The sequence below is a fragment of the Leiobunum rupestre genome, chromosome 11, assembly GCF_980474605.1.
Source record: "Leiobunum rupestre chromosome 11, qqLeiRupe1.1.hap1, whole genome shotgun sequence".
Taxonomy (NCBI): Eukaryota; Metazoa; Arthropoda; class Arachnida; order Opiliones; family Sclerosomatidae; genus Leiobunum; species Leiobunum rupestre.
In genome coordinates this window covers 458,420-479,441 of record NC_143394.1, presented here as the reverse complement: position 1 = coordinate 479,441, position 21,022 = coordinate 458,420, and the positions used below count along the sequence as shown (strand labels likewise).

Here is a 21,022-nt window from a genome sequence, read left to right as displayed (position 1 = left end):
CTCTAAAAAACAAAACAAAACATTTGAATAGCAAACCAGGCATTGATCACAAGTACCTGCAAGACGAGGCTGCAAAAAATGCAGATTTTCAAAGTGAAAAACATTGTAAAAATGAAAAGGTCCCTCTTGGAGAGGGTGTACTGATCTATGATGAGGTTAAAGTGATAGACAAGATCATATGGAATTCGAAATCACACGAATTTATTGGACTAGCAATGACTGAAGATGAATTTATTAACCTGCATGATATATTTGAAGACGGAAACAAAACAACTCCTTCTGCGGCTCAGTACATTTTGCAATTTCTATGGAGGGATATGTCTTCAGGATATGATGTAATTGGGCCCTATTTTACGTCAAGCTCTTCAGTGAAACATAGTTTTGTTCTTGCTTGCCTTTATGAAACTATTAGAGTACTTGAGGCGTATAATTTTTCCACTATTGGAATTGTGTGTGATGGAGCGAGTGAAAACTTAACTCTTATAAAATTAACAACAATGCGACAACGTGGAGTTTCGGATATAAGAAAACTGCAACTGGTCTTGATTTCTCGGTCAACCCTTCTTTCCCTAATCCATTTCGAAAAGGCCGCTTAATATATTTTGTTATTTGTCCCACCCATCAGTTAAAGAATATGATAGGTGCGTTATATGCATCTAGAAATGGAGGTCCGAAAGACTATAGTCTTTGTGGATTTAGATTTGGGTGGAAACAACTTATCGACTTAAAAAAAAGGGAAGATGAAAGACAAGAAAAAGGTCTTTTAAGATTTGAACCAAAGCTGCAAGAAAGTTACATAGTTCGAGATTCGTGGACTCGGTTAAGCGTCATACCCTCTAAGATTTTTCAACAAGAAAATGTTTTATCAGAGCTATGTGCCTTCCACGAGGACATCGGTAGATCACATACTGAAAGAATGAAAGCTTTTCAGTGCTACAGATATTTAAGAGCCTGTAATCAATTATTTGAAAATGGGTTGATTTGTCAAAAGAAGGTTTCTAGTATGGATAGTGAAATTTTAACCTCTATTCGTAAAGGATATGATTACTTTGAATGCTGGGTGAGTGACTTGATAAAAAGTAACCCTGAAATTGAATTAAACAAGTCAACGCAAAAAGATTTCATCTCGTGGCAAACTTGGGACCTTTTAAGAATATCGGTATTTGGTTTCCTGTCATTATGTGAAGACTTCATCTCTCGTAACCCTGGCTATTTCATTGCCCCCAGTAGAGTTAACGGCAGTGCAGTCGAGAGTCTGTTTAGTCAGTTTAAATTCTCCTCAGGCAGCAAATTATCAAGTGTTAATTATTCTACAGCTAAAAAGTCTATATTAATTAAAAGAAATATTCATGGTCATCATTCGGGAAACAAAGATTACAGAGATGTGCCACTGTATTTAAGGGAAGCTAAACTATAAAAACATTAACCAATTTTATTTTGAAAATATGGGGAAATTAATTTGAAAGTGGTGTGTTATTGAAAGATCAAATAAATCAAAGTAATTTTATTTGGAAAACTTATTAAAAACATCATGGTACTTAAAGGCCGACTACATAAATCTTCGGTTTACTCTGTCTTTCACTGGAAATAGGCTGACTGCATGGCGCACGTGTATTGCGGTCAGCCTACTTCCAGTGAAAGACAGAGTAAACCGAAGATTTATGTAGTTGACCTTTAAATAAGTACATTATGGCAGGAACATTTATCCATTTGTTAAAAACATAAGTATCATTTTTTTTTAATAAACAATTTAAAATGACTCAAAACTCGCAAGTTTATTTTCTAGAGCTACTCATAAATATAAAAGTCCAATAATTTTTTTATCCTTTTTCTGGAAGTTATTCTACCCGATGTAGACGGCTGAGAAGTTATTGGTGAGTTTTCTACTACTTGAGGCCCCTCTTTAACACTTTCACTTCTACTATTTGCTTCAGATTTTTTCCTTCGTTTAATCTTGATGGGCTCCATCACGGGTTTTGCATCAACAATTACAAGTTCGGCATTCTTTGGTTTAGCTTTCATAAAATTTTTCACTTTCCTTTTATCTTGACTAACTCTTTTGGGTTTAGGTTTGGTAAGTTCTTCTTTGTTGTCTTTATCTTGACTAGTCTTTTTTGGGTTCGAATTTTTAGGATTAGCTCCGGTCAGTTCTTCATTGTTTTTACCTTGACTAGTTTTTTTCAATTTTGAATTCTTGGATTTAACGCTGATCAGTCGCACTTCGTTGGCTTCATCTTTACTACCCTTTTTCGGTTTTGAATTCTTGGATTTAGATTGGATCACTTGTTCTTTGGTGGGTTCCTTTTGACTAGACTTTGACTTTTTAGGTTTTTGACTATTAAGTTTTTCTTTTTCAGGGTCATCAGTTTGGGATTGAGATTTACGTCCTCTCTTTGGTTTCTGTTTCTTTGCATAAAGATTGTCTCTTAAATTCTGCCCGCCTTTTGACATTTTTTTCTTTGCATTACCCGAAATAAATTCTTCAGTGGTAGCATGCACAATTTTCCATACCCACATTAGAAATAGGCGATGTTGTATATTTTCTTCCAACGTAACATTTTCTTCTTTAATACTGTTGTTAAATATTGCCTCGTACTGATCCAGGTTTTTTCTAACTGTCCCTACAGCTACCTAAATTGTAAAATATTGAGTTAATTTAACGGCCATAGAGGTCCTTAGATTAAATTAACTTACGGATATCATTGCTCGCCCATGCTCCTTGAAATCTGTTGGGTTAACTAGCTCTTTAGTGTCCTCCAATACACGCCTGATAAAAGGCAAAAAGTTGGGTCGAGGAAAAAACTTACCACCTTTCAAATCTCTATTTATCAACTCAAATGGTAAATAAACTAATTTCATTTCGTTGGTCATTCTAATTTCAAAAGTTGCTTTATAAATTTCTGTATTTTCAATGTTCTGTTGCAATGATAAGTTTTTGTTTTCTTTTGCTCTCTTCGTTCTTCTCCAAATTTCTCCAAGCGTGCCTCCTCCTAAAGTGTATAGGCCTCTAATTGTTTCTGGTTCTTTTCCGTAGCTTAAGCTTTCACAGTTAGTAGTAGAGGTTTTTCTTTATCTCCAAACTGCCAAAGAATCAGTCAATAGATATTCAAAAACACTGTTCGCATAAAAACTCAGAACCGGTTCTAAATCTTCAGAGAAATACAATATAGTTATGCGCGTTATTTTAGGAATAAGGTTTTCTTCCAATGTTTTTGCTTCTTCAAAGTACTCTATAATTAATTGCCCCATTAAGTCTTTTTTCCCAAGTTTTCTTTTGAGGGTTGCGGTATTTCTGGAATCAATGGTTTCTTTCAATGATAAAAAAGACTGAATTAGGTTTTCAAAATGAATGTTAACATTTTTATCTCTCATCAACATTTCGTGTAGTTCAAATCTTTGTTGGCATTCTTTAATATGATTTTCTTCATTGGTTTGATTTTGAATATACTCATTTAAAGTTGGCAATGTTGTTAATGGATTAGGGTTAGCATTGTCTTCATTCTTGTCATGGTTATTAGGGCTTATTATATCTTCATCGAAAGCAGTTACCTCATCAGTTAAAATATCACAAATTGGAGGACTATCAATATCACGCATTTTGGTTTTGATTATCACAAGTCTTCACAACATTATATCACAAAACTATATCACAACATTATATCACAAAACTATATCACAACATTATATCACAAAAGTATATCACAACATTATATTTTGGATTATAATAATAGCATTAATCCAAGTACGCATTTTTACGAACCTTGACCCTTGCCCTTCTGTTAATTTTTTTGGTATTTACGCAAAGTAATTTGCGCAGCCACGAATACATAACAAGTTTTTGGTCCTGCAATCGTTACATGTATTTTATCCTAGCTCCCTTTCAAAAAGTTCCCAGCATCCCTCGGGAAATTAGAGTTGTTTCCCTACCTCTCCGCTTGGTGGTCACGAATCGCTTAGGCGCGTGATTTCAAATGTGTCGAATGATTTTAGCGTTGCTCTATGGGCCCTTAATTACTTTTATTTGATCCACTTTTGGTTTCGTCTATACGAAGTTAAAAGCCTTTTTAAAGGTAGTATAAAGTGTTGTTAAAATTCCCCTTTTCACACTCAACCAAATCTGTCCATAGTCAACTTGGAAAGCGGCCAAGGAAGACGCCCAATTGTAAAACGTGTTTCGGGTACAACGTTTAATCTGCAATTGCGCCAAAACTATGACTCATTCCATAAAACCGGTCTTGTACAAAATAGCCGGGCCCTACTTTTGCGCGCCTATTTCGCTCAAATAATTGGGATCACAATCAAATATTGGGGATTTTTGATATTTTCTTTTTAACGACTAAATGGAGGTGCCTGCCAAAATTCAGCCCAGTAGCAATTTTTTCGAAGTTTGGCCAAAATTTGGACTAAGTGTATTCATTCATAGTTTCCTGATAAAGTACTATAAATGTTTTCCCCAGGTTTACGCAATTCGGTGTTAAGCAGAATCTCGGCCACTAGCCACTAAGCTCCTTCGGAGTTTTCATCCTAGCAGTCAATCAACAGGACTCCTAGTGGCAAAAATATAATTTCGTTGATCTACCATCTTACGCGCTACTGCCTACTCCATTTAACCTTGGAGGAATAAAACAAGTATACAGGAGTTGCGGAGAGCTGCGAAATCGGTTTCGTCAGTGACCGTGATCTTGCGCGATTCGGAGGGGTTCAAACGCGACTAGCGCCAACTGCATTCGGGATTTTGTAACTATTCTCATTTTATAGCATTGTTTTCGCGTCGTCTGGTTTGTTTTATTCCTCCAAACAAATACGAGTCATTTTGGAAAAAGGTGCAAAGAATTTAGAAATGTTTCAAAACAAACCAGACGACGCGAAAACAATGATATAAAATGAGAATAGTTGCAAAATTCCGTATGCAGCTGGCGCTAGTCGCGTTTGAACCCCTCCGTCTCGCGCGAGTTCACAGTCACTGACGAAACCGATTTCGCAGCTCTCCGCAACTCCTGTATACTTGTTTTATTCCTCCAAGATTTAACCTAGGAGCAACAAACACAACACCCCACACAAGTAGAACGCAACCCGAGGGGTCGGACATTTGTACAAAATCCCGTACACTTCGCAAGAAATCTCCGACGAAATCGCGAAATCCCTGACGAAATCGCAAAATCTCTGACCAAATTTCAAAATCTCTGACGAAATCGCAAAATCTTATGAAATCCCGAAATATTTGACGAAATCGCGAAATCTCTGACGAAATCGCGAAATCTTTGACGAAATCGTGAAATCTCAGACGAAATCGCGAAATCTTTGACGAAATCGCAAAATCTCTGACAAAGTCGCGAAATCTTATAAAATCGCGAAATCTTTGACGAAATCACGAAATCTTTGACGAAATCGCGAAATCACAGAGATTTCGAAATCCTGTACGCTTTTTTTGGGAATGTCCGACCCCTCGACGCAACCCGTCAAAAGTCGTGGATTTTCTTGCGTCGGAAGGGGAAAATTCGGAAATTGTCTTCCCCCCCGCCCGTAAAACGTTCAGCGTAAAGGCTCGTGACGCTCGTCCAATGAAATTCGTACACAACCCTTCGTTAGCGTGTTTAAACGCTAGCTGCGTTCTCCTTGTGTCTGTTGCTCCTAGATTTAACGGTCCGATAATATCAGATCGTTTTTCATTGAATTCCTCGGAAGTTGATATTTTTATCTTTCCGAGAGCGTCCGATGTAATTGGCCCACCTGCTCCTCCGCGGATGCTGGTCAGTCGCGGTTCGATGGGTCACTCCGCAGTTGGTGTACGATAACAGAAGCTGCGAAAGCCCTAGTTGCGGAATCGATTTGTGTCCATTAGGGCCCTTCCGCAGTCGTGGTTCGAATCGAATTACTCTGATGGGATTAATCTCGGGATACGGGCTGCCTACTTTGTTCTTATTGCCGCCAATTGAGCCAATTTTGGCGCGCAGATTTCTTAAAAAGGATTCGAAGTTTGTTTCCGATACTTATAATAATTATATTCTAGAGCTGGCAATATAATGACATCCCAGTAAAAGCATTTTCAACAAATTTACCAAAGAATCCTACAGAACTCTATAAAACATTTATGGGGAGCTATATAATTCTTTGGATATGTCTAAAGGAAAACCCCTAGATCAAATCATTCCAAAGTATTTCTATCCATAATACCTTAACTATTCTATACCGAATATATTTAGAAAAATTACCCTTTCTAAAGGTATTATACAGGGTGTTTCAAAGGTTATGGAAAAATTTGAAGGAGTTGTAGGGGGTGAGTTGAGAAGTATGCCTGTTTTTCCCCATTTTCATAAGATGAGTTAAAAGGGCGCCAGAGAGCTTCAAAGTGTGGCCTACTAGCCCCTGGAAGTAGGCTGCACCAAGCGCAAAATCAAGCAGCAGGGACTTTAAATACTGTTTAAGTTTACTTTTTTACGTTGGTTACCTCGATTTGTTTACAAAGTCCTTTTTTACCTATCACACAAACCCAAACCTTAATGTTCCCTGCTGCTTAGTTTGCACTTGTTGCAGCCTACTTCCAGGGGCTAGTAGGTTCATCGTAGGAAAATGGGAAAAAAACAGGCATACTTCTCAACTCACCCCCTACAACTCCTTCAAAATTTTTCATAACCACCCTGCATAGATATTGTATAAAGATTGTCTATAGAAACAAATATGAAATAAAATGGTTTTTTATCTGTGTCACGAGCGCAAGTTATTTAAGAGTTTTACTTTCACGAGAGTTTTGCACGCGGGCTTCAGATTGCGAAGGGTCTCGCGACTGCAGCGCGTGCTTTCTACCTTCAAGAGCTACAGCTTACAAGTTAGTGACGTATACCCAAAATTGTCACATGACGTCCCCTATTTGATAGAAACCAAATTAATTTCAATATTATTACACCTTTAATTTATATCTTAAATATTAGCACTCCAGTATTCGAGCCTGGATTGTACGAACGATATCTTGATGCTTTCCACGAGGCTACAGTGCCACGGGAAACATACCTGAAATGCCGGTGGGGATATTTTTGGAAATTGCCATTGAATTATACCGTCATTTTGAATTCCCGCTATATTGTATATGTAAACTAGCTATTTAAAAATCTGTTTACGACTACTGCTGTTTGTAAATCAATTATTTAGACATCTGTTTACGACTACTGCTGTTTTCAAACTAGCTATTTAGAAATGTTTACTACTGCTGTTTGTTTGTAAATCAGCTATTGAGAAAACTGTTTACGACTACTACTGTTAATAAACCAGCTATTTCGAAATCTGTTTACGACTACTACTGTTAATAAATAAAGCTATTTCGAAATCTGTTTACGAATACTTCAGTTTTTATAATCAGCTATTTAATTATTCAGTGACGGCGATCCCGTGGGGGCTCTGGGGCTCGAGCCCCCACAGGAAAAACCAAACGAGGGCAGAGCCCCCACAGAAATAATAATAATAATATTTTGCTTTTGGTTATAAAATTCTTATTTCTGCAATTGAGCGAAATATAGGTAAGCTTAATCACGGTCTTATTACTGCACGGTACAATGAGGTCTCACTTTTCCGCGGTCGTTCGTCGTTCCAAGTTTTCTCGTTTTAATGAAATTATAGGCCTACATTTCAGTTCGCGGTGCGATTAGTTTTAGGAGGAATAAATTTCGTGGCTCTTTGCAATTCCTTCCGCTTTCTAATTAGTGTGCCCAAAACGCCAAGTAGCTCGCTCATTTTTTTCCGTGGGGGGATTGTCATTATGAATTTGTAATTAATTCGTCGTAGACTTAAGCCTAGGCCCTCAATTAGGAATTTAAAGAAGCCTTGTTGCTTTTCGTCGAAAGATTAGGAAGTTACATTTCTTCGGCGCCGTTATTTTTCTTTCGGCTTAGATTACAAAGTTTGCTAATACTAAAAATAGCTATTAGTTCGTACAAAAAGTCTTGTAACTACGGTTCTGTAGGCTGATGTATGTTAAATTACGCGAGTGGTAACTTTTGACACGTCTACTCAGCAAAGAGTATAAAAACTACGTTACGTAGTTTTTATACTCTTTGTACTCAGGTACTATGCCATCGCGTAGGCAAATATCAAGGTAAAATGTGAAAGTCAAATTATGGGGAAATATTTTTTCGAATTTCTTGGTTTTCGTAATTTAAGTATAAATTGTTTCGGAAATTTAGGGTAGTAATTGTGGATAATTATGGTAATTGAACTTCAAATTCCCATTTCACACTAAGCCAAGTTGGCATTTCGGTAAAGTAAGATAGGTTCCCCAAGTTTACCCAGTGAGCTAGCTAACCTATGAAAAACTCACGCGTCTGAATTTGCCACTACGGAATAGGAATAGATCTTACAGACTTTTTACCCTAAAACAACGAAGAGCGCTACTAGCAGCAATCGCACTTGTCAATACGATCATCGGACGTTGTTTGGTACTGGAGTTCGAAAAACCAGTAGTATTTCTTGTTTACACGCACAACGATAAGTTACAGTTGAGGCTTAATCCATGGTTGAGGCATGGACTAATTAATGGTTGAGGTATGATGTGATATCCGGCGATGAATATTGTGAGGTAAAGTGTAACCAAGGACGAGATAAAACTAGCTTTAGATATTACTATTAAATTGGTTTTAAATTGCAATAAACAAGCTAAAAACGTTTAAGACAACTAAACTCTTATACAAACTTAAAATCTAAACATAAACAGCCAATATAATAAAAAAATAACGTTAATTATTACACTAAAAATAATTACTTTGAAAAGATTAAACGAAAGAATTTTCGTTTACGAAACTCTTTAGTCTACGGTAGATCCCTACTGTAATTACATCGTGACTGGGAGGAGGAAATTATTGATCGAAATGAAACCGTCAATGTCAAATCTTCGGATTTTCTCGCTTTTCAAACCATATTATTAGAATAAATATAGCTTCGTGGAACCCCTGGCGCCATCTCTCTAACTCGATTGAAACTATAATCCATCTCTCTTTATTTTTGCTTTGCCTATATTGAATTGACAAAACAAAGGGATAAAATTCGATGAAGGCAACGCCAATACGTACCAAATAAGCTTTTCAGTTTACATAGATCCACGTAGCGGCCAACTTCCGAACGATTTGCTATTACGAAAGACAAAGCGTCTGCTTAGCAGACGAAAATCGAGTAGTTTGTGGATTTCTCGTTCGTTCTCGCGTTCGTTGGTCGAAGTACAGATGCATTTAATTAATTTTACGAATCTGAGCAACAATTTTAGCAGTGTTTCTGCGTCGTACGATTACAATATTGCCTCTTGTGTTGGTAATTCAATTTGTAAAGTGACATTTTCCATAAATACGGCAAATGTCAAATTCATTTTTCCAAATCCTTTCGTCGGTTCTGCGATCGTCATTATCTGTTTCATTTTATGTTTTCATGTTTTGCTGGTACGGTTGGAACAGTAGTTACTAGAGAGAGAGCTCATTTTGTAAACACGGTGGATTCGATCAATTGTTCTTGCTGAATCGACCAATGTTTTATGGAGTCTCCCTTCGGACTTCTCCGAAAGATCTCGCCTGTCTAATAGAGAGCAGATCCCGGAGGTAATATTGCTTGGGAAGAGAGTTGCATATTTATTTTATGGGAAAATGCATACCTTATAATCCGAATAAGGAAAAAGAGAGGAAATCTTTTTTTTTCACAGATAATACTATAGCCTCTTTGAAACAGATCACTCTCATTTTGCAATACTTGTTATCGAGAATACTATTAGTGATTAGTTATTAGCAGCAAACTATATAGGTATACACTTGGAATGTCTAATTAAGATTTTTACGGCAGTGATGAAGCTCGTAGAAACGGGCGTGTCCTTTGGCGGGAAAACTCACGAGAAAAACTCTCGCGCCTCGCTACCCTAATTCGACGAAACCTCGTCATTAAGCCTAATCATGGTTATTATATTATTAGCTTACCTGATTATCTCTTTTATAAACATACAAATACCGGAAATTAGGTATCACTACACATAATTTTCTTTCACGAAGAACGTTATATTTACTTAAAAATATTAAGTACGATAACAAATTGTGGTTTTTAAATCCATTGTTTTATAAGCCTTTTTTTGCGTGGGAAGATCGCCTATTTGTTACCATGACGACGCATTCTTTTCGCGTCAAACCTAGAGCTAATGAATTTGAAATGTCATGTTACGTCTTACACTTGATGTAGTTAAGCCCCGCCTTTTTCTCGACGCGCTTTCGTATCACCATCCCAATGGAACCTTAGACATTCCAAGTGTTTTTATTAATTTCACGCAAAGGCGTCAAATTTTCATATTTATACCTTGGAAAACTGTAGCGCTTCCAACCGATTCTCAGAAACCAGTTGCGTTCTCTGATCCTAGAAAATAATTTCGATAGATCAGATATCAGGTTATCTGCATTTTTGCTTCTGTGTTGAGTTTGAAAGTTTTATACCCACTGGATAAAGGTGTTTTTTTCCCGAGCTCTTGGGTTTCCACTTTTCATAAGACTTGAGGTTAACGGGAATGGTTAGTGGAGGGAGCTGTTGACTCGCTTGGCATGAAGGGCTTGCCAACACCCTCATACGCATTGTAACCCGGACACCTGGCTTCAAAGGCATTAAAAATCGCCAGCTGACTTGCGCCTATTATTATTATTATTATTATTATGAAATCAGTTGATACCGGTGTCAATGCGAATTAAATAGATTAAACCCTAAAATAAGCTGAATTCAATGCATTTCGTCCGACAGAAGGTGACCGTATTTCAGCAGTCTCACAGTTATCGATTTCTCATATTCCTCGATTAAACTCCTTTCGGAATTTTTATTAATGTTTATTTTGATTTTATTTACTATACTAAACGTCAGAAAACTGCTCTACTAACTGAATCACTAAATCTTGTGAAATGAATTGTAGCAGATTAGTTCAGAGCGGTTACTTGGGATCATGAATCTGACCGAAATATAAATGTTTAAGCTGATACTAACTGAATATCTTCAGTTATCGGATATTTTGACTTAAGAAGGGCGTGCAATGAATGTATTATCGCTCCCAACAGTAGCGTAGTACACAAGGCACATGCCCCCGAAACGTATGGTTGTACGTACAAATCTTTTTATTTTATTTTATTACTTTTTTCAATGGTGTGCCCCGGCTCCGAACCTAAATCCGAAAAATTTCCTAAATTAAATTTCAGTCTATTAATTTTCCGAATACATTTGATTTGTAGATAATTTGGGTAAAGGTGGAAAATCAAGAACCACGAGAAGGAACAAATGTTTGAACAAAGCAATTTTATCGATGGTGGTTACTGTGTGGTTAAGTTGGAAACACGAAAAACACGATTAAGATTAAAATGTTTAAACTTTAAAGCAATTTTATCGATAGTGATTATTGTGTGTTAAAGTAGGGTACACGAAGACGGACACTAAGTAACTGTTTGGAAAATATTAACCAATGTATTTTAGTTATTTTGTTCGGTTTTTTACTTTTGAACCCTACCAAATATTTAATTCTGCCGCTAGTGTATATGATACGTTTTAAATTTTGTTTTGAACAGAGTGTATATTTGTGCGATCGGAAGAGGGCGTGTATTCGTTCTCTTCGTCCGGGGCGAGCCAAGTCTGCGGGCTGTACATAATCACGGCTCCCGAGTTCCTGGTCGAGTTCGAGTTCGTCGACTTCGACATTGGCTGCAGCAAAGGCGGATTACTCAGCGTAAGTCCATTTTCAGAATTAATGTCTTCCTTAATCATTCCACGTGTCGTGTCCTAATGTCTAAGAGTCATACGATTTTATAATTAAAGAGCTATTTGCCGGTCCGAATTCTCTCGAGACGCCAGACTTAGAGAACTTGGCAAATGGCTTATATTTTCGCGTGTAATTTATGGGTCTTTGTTGTATTTGGTAATTAGGTGATCGATGGCTGGGAGCTAAACGGACAGTTCTTTCCGGGAGACCTGGACCACCCGAAGCCCAAAACGCAGCGTTTCTCCGAATACTGCGGCTCCAATAAACCGTGGAAAGCGTTCTTCATGTCTCAAAACGCCGGATTATTGGCGTTCAAAGTGCCTCTTCAACACGAGGGCTTCACCGTCGCTGTCCGATTCAGAAGAAACGCCAAACGTGAGAGTTCTTTCTTACCAAATGTTTACACCGAGAATACATTCCTGATAGCGGATAATATATAGATCAATGCAACTTTTCGGCCGTTCACAAATTACGTACTACCTTAAGGGGAGAGTAAGCGTTATTAAATATTTCAGTGCATGAAGAAGGGAAATTTAAATTCAAACGTAAATTATCCATCTACAATCGCAATTTATGACTTGTTTTTCTCATTTATAATCGAGTGATTAGGTTTCTAAAGGTAAACGATTAAAAGAATTCGTTAATTGTCAAAGAATAGGCTGATGATTTTTATTATTTGCCTTTGTTATCATGCTAGCTAGAAGAGAAAATACCTACATGAAGAGATAGGTCTCCTTCCATTATCGGTAGAAAGGGGGCAGATAACCCGTGAAAAGGGGGAAGAGGCGTGGTTACACGAATACAAACGTGTAGCCATTAGCGCCTCGATTTTAATACTATTATCTATACTAGATGGCTTAAGCTGTTGGAAGTTAATAAATACTCTATGATTTTTTACAATAACACTCATTTTAAGCGATATTTATGTAAACCCTATTAATAACAGTTAATCTTGGGAAATATTCGCTTTAAAAACAAGTTAATAATATTTTTCAGACTGCTGCCGCCATCTGGTAAGACTTAGTGGTTTTCAAAAATCAACTTTTTAATGTTTATCAGTATATTGAAAAGTGTATTAATTACTAACTACCACAAGAATAACTTTTCTTTGTAATATAATAATGAAATTTACAATGCTTAGACGCGAGTTTCTATAACTCTAAAATAAGTCTATAAAAAGTTTCTACAAGTGTACGAGATGATCCAAATAATTACTGATAGCTAAGTGTATGAAGTGACGTAGAATTAGTGTATTACCCAAAGGATAAGTGGCTCTAGGGGTAGAAATACTCAACTGAAGTACAAATTAATACGCCTCGGCCAGGGCCGGGCTAGGGCAAGGCAAGCGAAGCGACTGCCTAGGGTCCCACATACCGTAACGCCGGGCCGGCCTTGGCGCGTTTTCACTATAAAGACGAAGCAAATAGCTAATGACTATTTCACAAAAAATTTGTGGTAGTTGTAGATTAAATAGTTTTGAGTACCAGTAGAGACGACGCGAAACCGAACAGTTAGATTTTTCACTGGTCTGAAACTTGCGTAATATCATTTCATTGTCTGTTTGCATCGTAGCTTGTAACGTGATCCTGCAAGAGACGACTGGCGTGTTCACGCTGCGCAACTACGGCCGGAGAACGAACTGCAGCGTGTCCATCATCTATCCGGAGAGTATCAAAATCTTGGCTTCGAGTGTGGGCGTACAATCAACGATGCTTAACTCGAGGAACCACCAAGTCGAAACAGGAATGCTCAGAAAGGTACTATGGTCACATGACTGCTAAGATCTCCTCACTCGGTGATTTTCAAACTGTGTACCGCGAAACTCCGCGAGATGGCTCCAGGGGTTCCACGGAAACATTTCAAAATATATATATGAAAAGGTTAAAAACCCTATAATTCTACTTCATATTTGTGTTGATTTGATTAATACATTTTTAATTCAGCAGTTTTGTTTATAAATTATTATAAATATTATTATTATTATTATAAATAACTTTTTCATAAAAAAAATCATTTTTTTTTATATCTGGGGCGTTTGGGTTTTCCAAACGCGGGGGGCTTTATCCACTGACCCCCAGGGTAATATTTCAATCCTCAAATTTCAGGGGTTCCGCGAATTTAGTTTCTGATAGCGAAGGGTACCGCGGAAAATAAATGTTGAAAACCACTGCCCTAACTAAAGCTATTAACCGAATTCGGTCATGGCGAGATCAAGATCAAACATAGGTTACGGAGGAAAAACCGTTTCCTAAAAAAAACCGTGTATTCAACTGTGAATCCATTGGTTCCATTGAGCGTTACTAAACGCAGGCCTGGTTCGCGAAGCAACGCGATGTTGGACGGGTAGCTACATAGAAATCTCATAGGTAACTAGAATGCTGCCGTGTAACTGGCAAATGGACCAAACGCCGTGGCAGACGATAGCCTGATCTCAGCCAATCAGAGCTCAAAGAGTGGTTCTGCCAAGAATCTAATGCCACCAGAGAGAATGACGTCACCTAGCTCCCGCGATAGTAGCGGAATTAAGGAGGATTATTATCCTCCTTGGCGGAACCATGGATTAAATAACCTTACAGGGATAGTTCTCTGGGGTACAATATTTGCTCCAGACGTACCATGGTGGCCAGAATTGTCAACGACCGAAAGTCTCGATTTTACCGATACACGGGGGAAAAATTGCAAATGGGGTGCAATCGCGATTGATGAAATTATTATTTTTGTAGGCCAAGGCCAATCTATTGAAAACTTGTTTACAGTTTGAAAGCCTATAATCAATTTAACGAAAAATTAGGTGATATACATAAATGGCTTAAAAACAATATGAAAAAATTCGCACAGTACTTATTTATTTCCCACATTTAACCAGGAAGCTCCAGAGCCACTGAGGTACTGACCACGATTGAATATTTCAATTTCAAATGTATTAAAACAAACCGTTGGAAAAATATTAAATTCGACAAAAGCCGCCGCGAGATGGCGACGTGTCAAGAAATCTTGTTCTGGATTTGTATCGGTAAAGGGGTAAAATCAAAATTAAATATGGGGAAAAGTCTATCACTGCCTTCAGATTTTACCTTCCACCATGCTTGACACCCTTTTTGAAGAGCTAGTGATCACGTGATATTTCTAACCAATAAGGATAGCACATTACGCGCGAAGTAGTGCATTTGTGGTATTCCGGTCCGCGCTCAAGATGAAAATTTTGAATTTTATTCCCTGGCAACCATGTCACCGCCTCGCGATTTCAAATAGTCTCTCTGACAAATGCTGACCATTATTTCCTTCGAAAACGGTTGATTTTAATTACTAATTACTATATCAATTGTAAAATAAACAAAAAAAGCTCGTAGCTATAGCTATTATTTCAGTTAAACTGGCCAATTGTTAGGCCTTAACATCGTAGATTTACCAATTAGTCCCGATCTCTGCTCTTAGATGGCGCCACGCTCTCCACGATTTAAGCGAGTGTTATTCTAGTTACGGTTTATTTCTTTTCAAAAGTCATGTTATTATTTTTAAAATGTCGCATTTTAGTTTCTATGATATATTTACGTTATTTAGGAACTAAATTAACCAAATTATCGAAAGCAAAAGTTTAATATTCACGTATTTTATAGAGAACTATTTTTCATCGTGGCGGAGTACAACCGAGACCTTTGTGTCCCTGTAAAGAGGCGAGGGGGAAGTCATTTCCGAAGCCCAAAATTTTTACCCCTCAAATAAGACGTCGTGCGGTTGGACCCAAGTGCCAGACTTTCTCCCCCTATTTATTTTTGGTAAAATTGAGGGGTCGTCAAAAATATCTGGAAGCCTTGTTTGAAACAAACATCTTCAACTCCTAGTATAGTAAAATGTATTAGAGAGAACTATCCCTGTAAGGTTATTTAATCCATGGCGGAACCACTCTACGGCCTCTCATTAATTTGGCTGAAGGTTCAAAACGAACTGGCGACAAGCTCGGCCGTAGGCGGCAGCATTCTAGTTACCTATGAGATTTCTATGGGTAGCTATGTAGCACTCGCGTTCCAGCTTTTGTTGTAAGCAGCGGAGTAGCAACCAGGTGGACAAGGGGACAATGTCCCCTCCGAAATTTTCTACTGTGGGACAACACCGGTGTTTGTCTCCCCTGAAATATTGTGAATTTGTTTTTACAACCCTTATGAAAAAGATAAATTTGTCGTTTAAAACTTTTAACAACAAAGTAAGAGTGAATTCTAATTCAACTTTCGATTTTTGGTCTAATTGAAGTAAAATTTCCAAATATTTGTCCACTCATAAACTTTCCTACGCCCCTGGTTTTAAGCCAGAATACACGAAGCTAAAAAATTATAGAACGATATTGCAGCAATGGTAAAAGTTCATTGGACTGTAGTCAATACATCCTTTTTCGTCGTCGTGTATCCTGCTGTAGCGAATAATACTAGAAGATCATTTTGAAAATTTTTAGTTGTTTTGTAGGGCTCGATGTGAACTACTTTGAAAAATGTAAAGTTTAAATCTTTTTTGATGGATTGTTTTGAACGTTTGTATCTCTACTTGGGGAAATGACTTTGTTGAGACGATTTTTAGCGCTGCTTCCAATCCCCCGGATGCTTTAGCAGTAACTTAGAAGGCTCCTTCCTCCTCAACCAAATCAAATCAGCCCGGAATCTCGTTGGCTCCCTACAACTGATCTCTTCTGACGCGATTGAAGCACATCCCAGTGAAGGTTTTTCATCCCCCTCTCTCATTCGATCATGACGGATACGGATCGTCTCGACCATAGATATAAGAAATGTATATAAAGGTCTAGATAAATTTCGGGGCGTCTAAGCCTAACATGAAATACGGAATTGACACCTAGCAGACACCGAGGAAGGCACGTGACCAAGAGCGCGAGCTCTCTTAGCATTTTAGTACTAAGTGCTTGACCTTTCCGCAGGCCGTAGTATTTAGACACCATCTGTTGGTGACTTTTAGTATAATTTTTAAGCAGGAGACAATGGCTCTCGCGACGATAGCACGACCTTTCTTACCGATAGATAGCGTCTTATAAGGATAGCCTGCAGAAATTACACGTCTCTGCTAGCTGTCACCTCCGTATTCACTCCCTTTTATATTTTATCTAGACCTTTATATACGTTTCCTATATCTATGGTCTCGACATAGCCATTCCCCTTCAGTAGAAATACTTTCATTCTAGCTAGTACAGTCGCTCGTGTGACTGTAACTTTAGTTCCTAATCGAAACGTCTGGACATTGGGGCTGGTTCAAACATTCTGCTGATTTGTTTCAGTGTAAGAAAAGAGGACTAGAGGACTACGTGGAAATCAAAGGCGGAGATGGACTGGATCCTGGGTTAATGAACCTGGTTGAAGATATCTGTGGCCTTGATTCTATACCAAGTAAGCTTATCGTTATTATGGAAATTACGTTTCTGAGATTCGAAAACGAAACGAGTCTATAGGGGGCGCTGCGGCGCTACGCTTTTCCGAGTTAGTGCCTATGGAGGAAACTAAAATTATAATAATGCTAATATGAACCTTTTCTAGCTTATATTTCATCCATCATAATCTTCTAAAGTGGCGTTCAGACTATACAACTTTTAAAAGCCAGTTAATTTGGCCACCGAAATTGACCAACTAGTTGGCAGTGAAGTAAGCAGTGTGAACCGCAAACATTGCTACACTTTTTGGAGAAACAACACGCAATTATTTTCGGTTCGGTGTACAATTTGTTTGAGATATACAACTATCTGAAATTCAACCAATGAGATTAAGGTAGAGTCGACGATAATAAAAAAAAAACAGATGATTTCATTAGAGGAACCTATCGTGTGGACTGTGGACAATTGTCATACTATTGTTATCCACAAAATTTTAATATACACCAATTGTTGGGGGGAATGGTGTGAACAACGTAGGGTGACCAATTAATTGTACATTGGATATGAACTACTTTGGCAGCAAAAAAATTACATAGTCTGAACGGTACTTTATAAACGTAATTGCGTACTATAAAAATACCTTATGCTATTAGCTGTCAAACACTAATAGAAATAGCGTCTGATAATTCCCTACCTAACTAGTTTTCGAGGGTAACCAAAAGAGGGCGTAGTGATAGCTTTTGGTCGTTAATATACATGAATTTAAATATTTATTGAAGAAAGATTTTTAACAAAACCGTACCAATAATTTCTTATAGATTGTGGTTTTAATAACTTCGTTTAACCATTCCCGTTTAGGTCCGAAAAGCTTCGAAATATTTTGCGGCAACACAGCGGTGCGGTTGGTTTCGAGCGGACGATTCGAGAATTCTGTAAGCAGAGGGAGAGAGAGAGAGATCTCAGACTACTTACGTGCAACGGGACTCGTAATGTTATTAAATACTGGAAAAGAGAAATTATCCTCGTAGAATGTTGATATTTTTTTAAGTCGAGTGATGCGACATCTTTTGTTAGTTTTTGTAAGTTTTGAAGGGGCTCTCAAAAATTAATATTACATATTGTACGAATTATTACGAACAAGAACTTCCAACGTTCTTATTAAAATATTAAATAGTGAAATAATTAATATTATGATTGATTAATTGAAAAGGCAGATTAAACGTTTACATTAACGGACAAATGATGGCGACACTAAAATGTATCCACTATCCTAGGTAGACGTATATTTTTAGTGTGGCGTTGCTGGTCCCGTTGGATATATGTTGTCTGAGTAGATTAAATAATAGGATATTTGTTTTTCTTCATATATGTGATAATGTAATTAATTTTTGTCAGGTGACCTTCAACCACGACCTTCTGATGGAACTTTCATCGCCTTCTTACATTTGCCCAAGTCTACTCGAAGACCTTTGATGACTGCCATCGAGACGAACTCGTCTGTAAGGATCATTTTCGAGTTCAACAGAGCTTTATGTTAAATTTTCAATGTTTAATAGGAATTTATCTTAATTCCCTCTTCGTAAATCTAGAAAGGTCTTAAACTTTTGTAGAAGGGCTGGAGCTATTTTAGTGGTTTTAATGTCTTGCAGAAGGTCTTAGAACAGTTTTTAAAGGCTTAAATCTTTTGTGCAAATCGGCTGTCCTATGGCAAAACCTTTTACCAACACGATCGTAATTTTGAGATATTTTTTACTTTTTCAAAACCTAAGTTATAAGATTTTAACGTGGTTTTAATGCGAAAATTATAAAATACAAAACCATTTTTTAAGTCATAAATAGTTAAATATTTATGAGTTTTTCCTGAAACTTTTACAGTACTTTTGTACATGCCTTAGTAATACTGATGCGTAAAAATCAAATTTTTCAAAAATTTGTTGGTTATAAGGTTTTGCCATGGGGCAGCCGAAATGCTTGGGCCTGGTTTATATCTCTCATAGACGGCCTTGGGGTAAATTTTAAAGGTTTGAGCTTTGGTTGTAGAGCTTGGATACAATTTCAAGGGTTTTAATCTCTGGCAGAAGGGCTTGGAAGTTGGATCATTGTTTAAGGGCGTAAAAGTATCGTAGAGAGGCTTGGATAAAGGTCTAAATGTTTTAAACTCTTATTGGGGACTCGATCATTAACTGATATGAGCCATCTTGATCTAAAGATTAAACGTATAAAATATTAATTTCAATAAACATTTGCTACTCAAATTTAAAAAATACCTTGTTTGTTTTAGGCTCGAAGCAGTGACTAAAACAAGTGTCTCAACCGGAATGTCTCAACAACACGAAATGGCAAGATAATCTTCGAATTATTTCTCGCAACTGTATAAATTCTGATAAAAAACATCGTTAAAAGTAATTTTTGCATTCCTACATTCTTGAAATTTTTGAATAAAAAAATGTTAAAGCGATCGTTAACCATTGTTAAATCTAAAAGTGTAACTTTTAATTCTAAATACATCTTTAATTATATCTTGATTCTGGAAAGCACGCTAACGCGCGTCACTATAAATTATGTCGAGAAGGAATTTTTCCAAATCGAACTAATATTTTCGTTTTCAAACAAAAAATACCAAAAATATCTCGACAGAAAAACATTCGACGGTTTTCATTCAAATCTGTAAGTGTTTCGAAATGTCATTAAAAAATCCGAATAATCTCCGCGGTGTTTTGTTATTCTCGATAAAAAGGAAAATAACCTCAACGCAAGGCCCTTGCAATTTGAGCCATAATTCACAAACTATCGTCAGAAACATCTAAAGCCATGGAGCGGCCAATATTGGAAAGATTGGTGTTCCATACGAAATACCCGCGGTTCTATTCCCTTTAAAGGCAGCATAGGGTATGTTAAAGCAACAGCCGTACCCAAAAATTTATTTGAATAATAAATTTCAACATCGTTTGGCTAAGATCAAAGTCTAGTATTTCTTTGGGCAATTTTACATTTTTAACACTATTTTCTGTTAATCATTACCTCAGTTATAAAAAGAGTTCGACTCTTGGAATCGCAGACTGAGACCGCGTTGCTTCTTAAGAATGGTATTTTGTATCTTAAGCCCGAGTTTTAGATATGAAATCGTAGATAAATTCAAAAATCCACACCTACTTCCTGAGATTGAAACATTCTTCTCTCCAACATTTCAAATGATTTAACATTAACCGTAATTATTACGACAATAATTAGAATTAAAAGAGAATTTTTCATTCTAAAATGTGGGTGCGCCATTTTCAAAAACATTATCCACCATTAAAGCTCATCCAGTTGTTGTAGGGGGATATCAGACATTTCCTCCCATGTTTTCCCGATCATTCTTCCGACTTCTGTGGACCGACTGGTTTAGTTTCTACCTGGGAGCAACAAACACAACAGCCCAACTCAAGGAGAACGCAGCTAGCCTTTAAACACGCTGAACATTTTTCGGAAAGGGGGAAGACAATTTCTGATTTTCCCCCTTCCGGTGGCAGCTCGCATTAAAGCGCCCGAGGGGTCGGACACTTGCCATTATTTTGTACGGGATTTCGTAGAGATTTTGGCGATTTTATCATTACTTTTTGAAGCCGTTTTGGGATTTCAATGTTAATTTAGCATAGAGCGAGATAAAAGATTTTGTGATTTTAGACAAAGTGTACGGGATTTGGGTAAATGTCCGACCCCTCGAAAGCGTCTAACCAATGAAAACTGTACGCAAGAAAATGCACGACTTTTGACGGTTTGCGTTCTCCATGCTGTGTTTGTTGCTCCTAGATTTCTACGTGCTTTGGTTTGCGTGGGGAAATTTAAAGTTGGGCTAGAGGGGCTTATATATTAACTGATACACTTAAGGAACATAATTATAGACTTATGGTATTACTATTCGAAACTGTGTC

At 37.3% G+C, this 21,022-nt stretch overlaps 2 protein-coding genes across 3 annotated transcripts in view; one reads left to right on the top strand and one right to left on the bottom strand.

The window, feature by feature from the left end:
• The window catches only part of LOC149921060 (corticotropin-releasing hormone-binding protein), a 63,259-nt gene extending 43,465 nt beyond the window's left edge, over window positions 1-19,794 (top strand). The window contains exons 3-9 of the mRNA XM_090163186.1: window positions 11,553-11,710; window positions 11,908-12,118; window positions 13,316-13,500; window positions 17,019-17,127; window positions 17,967-18,040; window positions 18,504-18,607; window positions 19,390-19,794. Of these exons, the coding sequence (XP_090019312.1) occupies window positions 11,553-11,710; window positions 11,908-12,118; window positions 13,316-13,500; window positions 17,019-17,127; window positions 17,967-18,040; window positions 18,504-18,581 (815 nt within the window). The 3' untranslated portion in view covers window positions 18,582-18,607; window positions 19,390-19,794. The remainder of the gene's footprint in view (window positions 1-11,552; window positions 11,711-11,907; window positions 12,119-13,315; window positions 13,501-17,018; window positions 17,128-17,966; window positions 18,041-18,503; window positions 18,608-19,389) is intronic.
• On the bottom strand, window positions 1,764-3,135 carry LOC149921061 (uncharacterized). Of its 2 annotated transcripts, none has more exons than XM_090163853.1 (3): window positions 2,808-3,135; window positions 2,695-2,726; window positions 1,764-2,631 (listed from the first exon to the last, which is right to left on the bottom strand). In XM_090163853.1, the coding sequence occupies exons 1-3, from the start codon at window positions 2,869-2,871 to the stop codon at window positions 1,789-1,791; spliced, it is 939 nt and encodes a 312-aa protein (XP_090019979.1). In that variant the 5' UTR covers window positions 2,872-3,135; the 3' UTR covers window positions 1,764-1,788. The 2 variants fall into 2 exon arrangements, with proteins under 2 accessions (XP_090019979.1, XP_090019980.1); XM_090163854.1 differs by having other exon boundaries at window positions 2,811-3,135.
• Window positions 19,795-21,022: the final 1,228 nt, after the last annotated feature.

Coding starts and splice junctions, on each gene's coding strand:
- LOC149921061 (XM_090163853.1), bottom strand. CDS start 2,871: ATGACCAACGAAATGAAATTAGTTTATTTACCATTTGAGTTGATAAAT. Junction 2,727..2,807: donor AAATAGAGATTTGAAAGGTG/GTAAGTTTTTTC, acceptor TTAACCCAACAG/ATTTCAAGGAGCATGGGCGA. Junction 2,632..2,694: donor ATGGGCGAGCAATGATATCC/GTAAGTTAATTT, acceptor TTTACAATTTAG/GTAGCTGTAGGGACAGTTAG.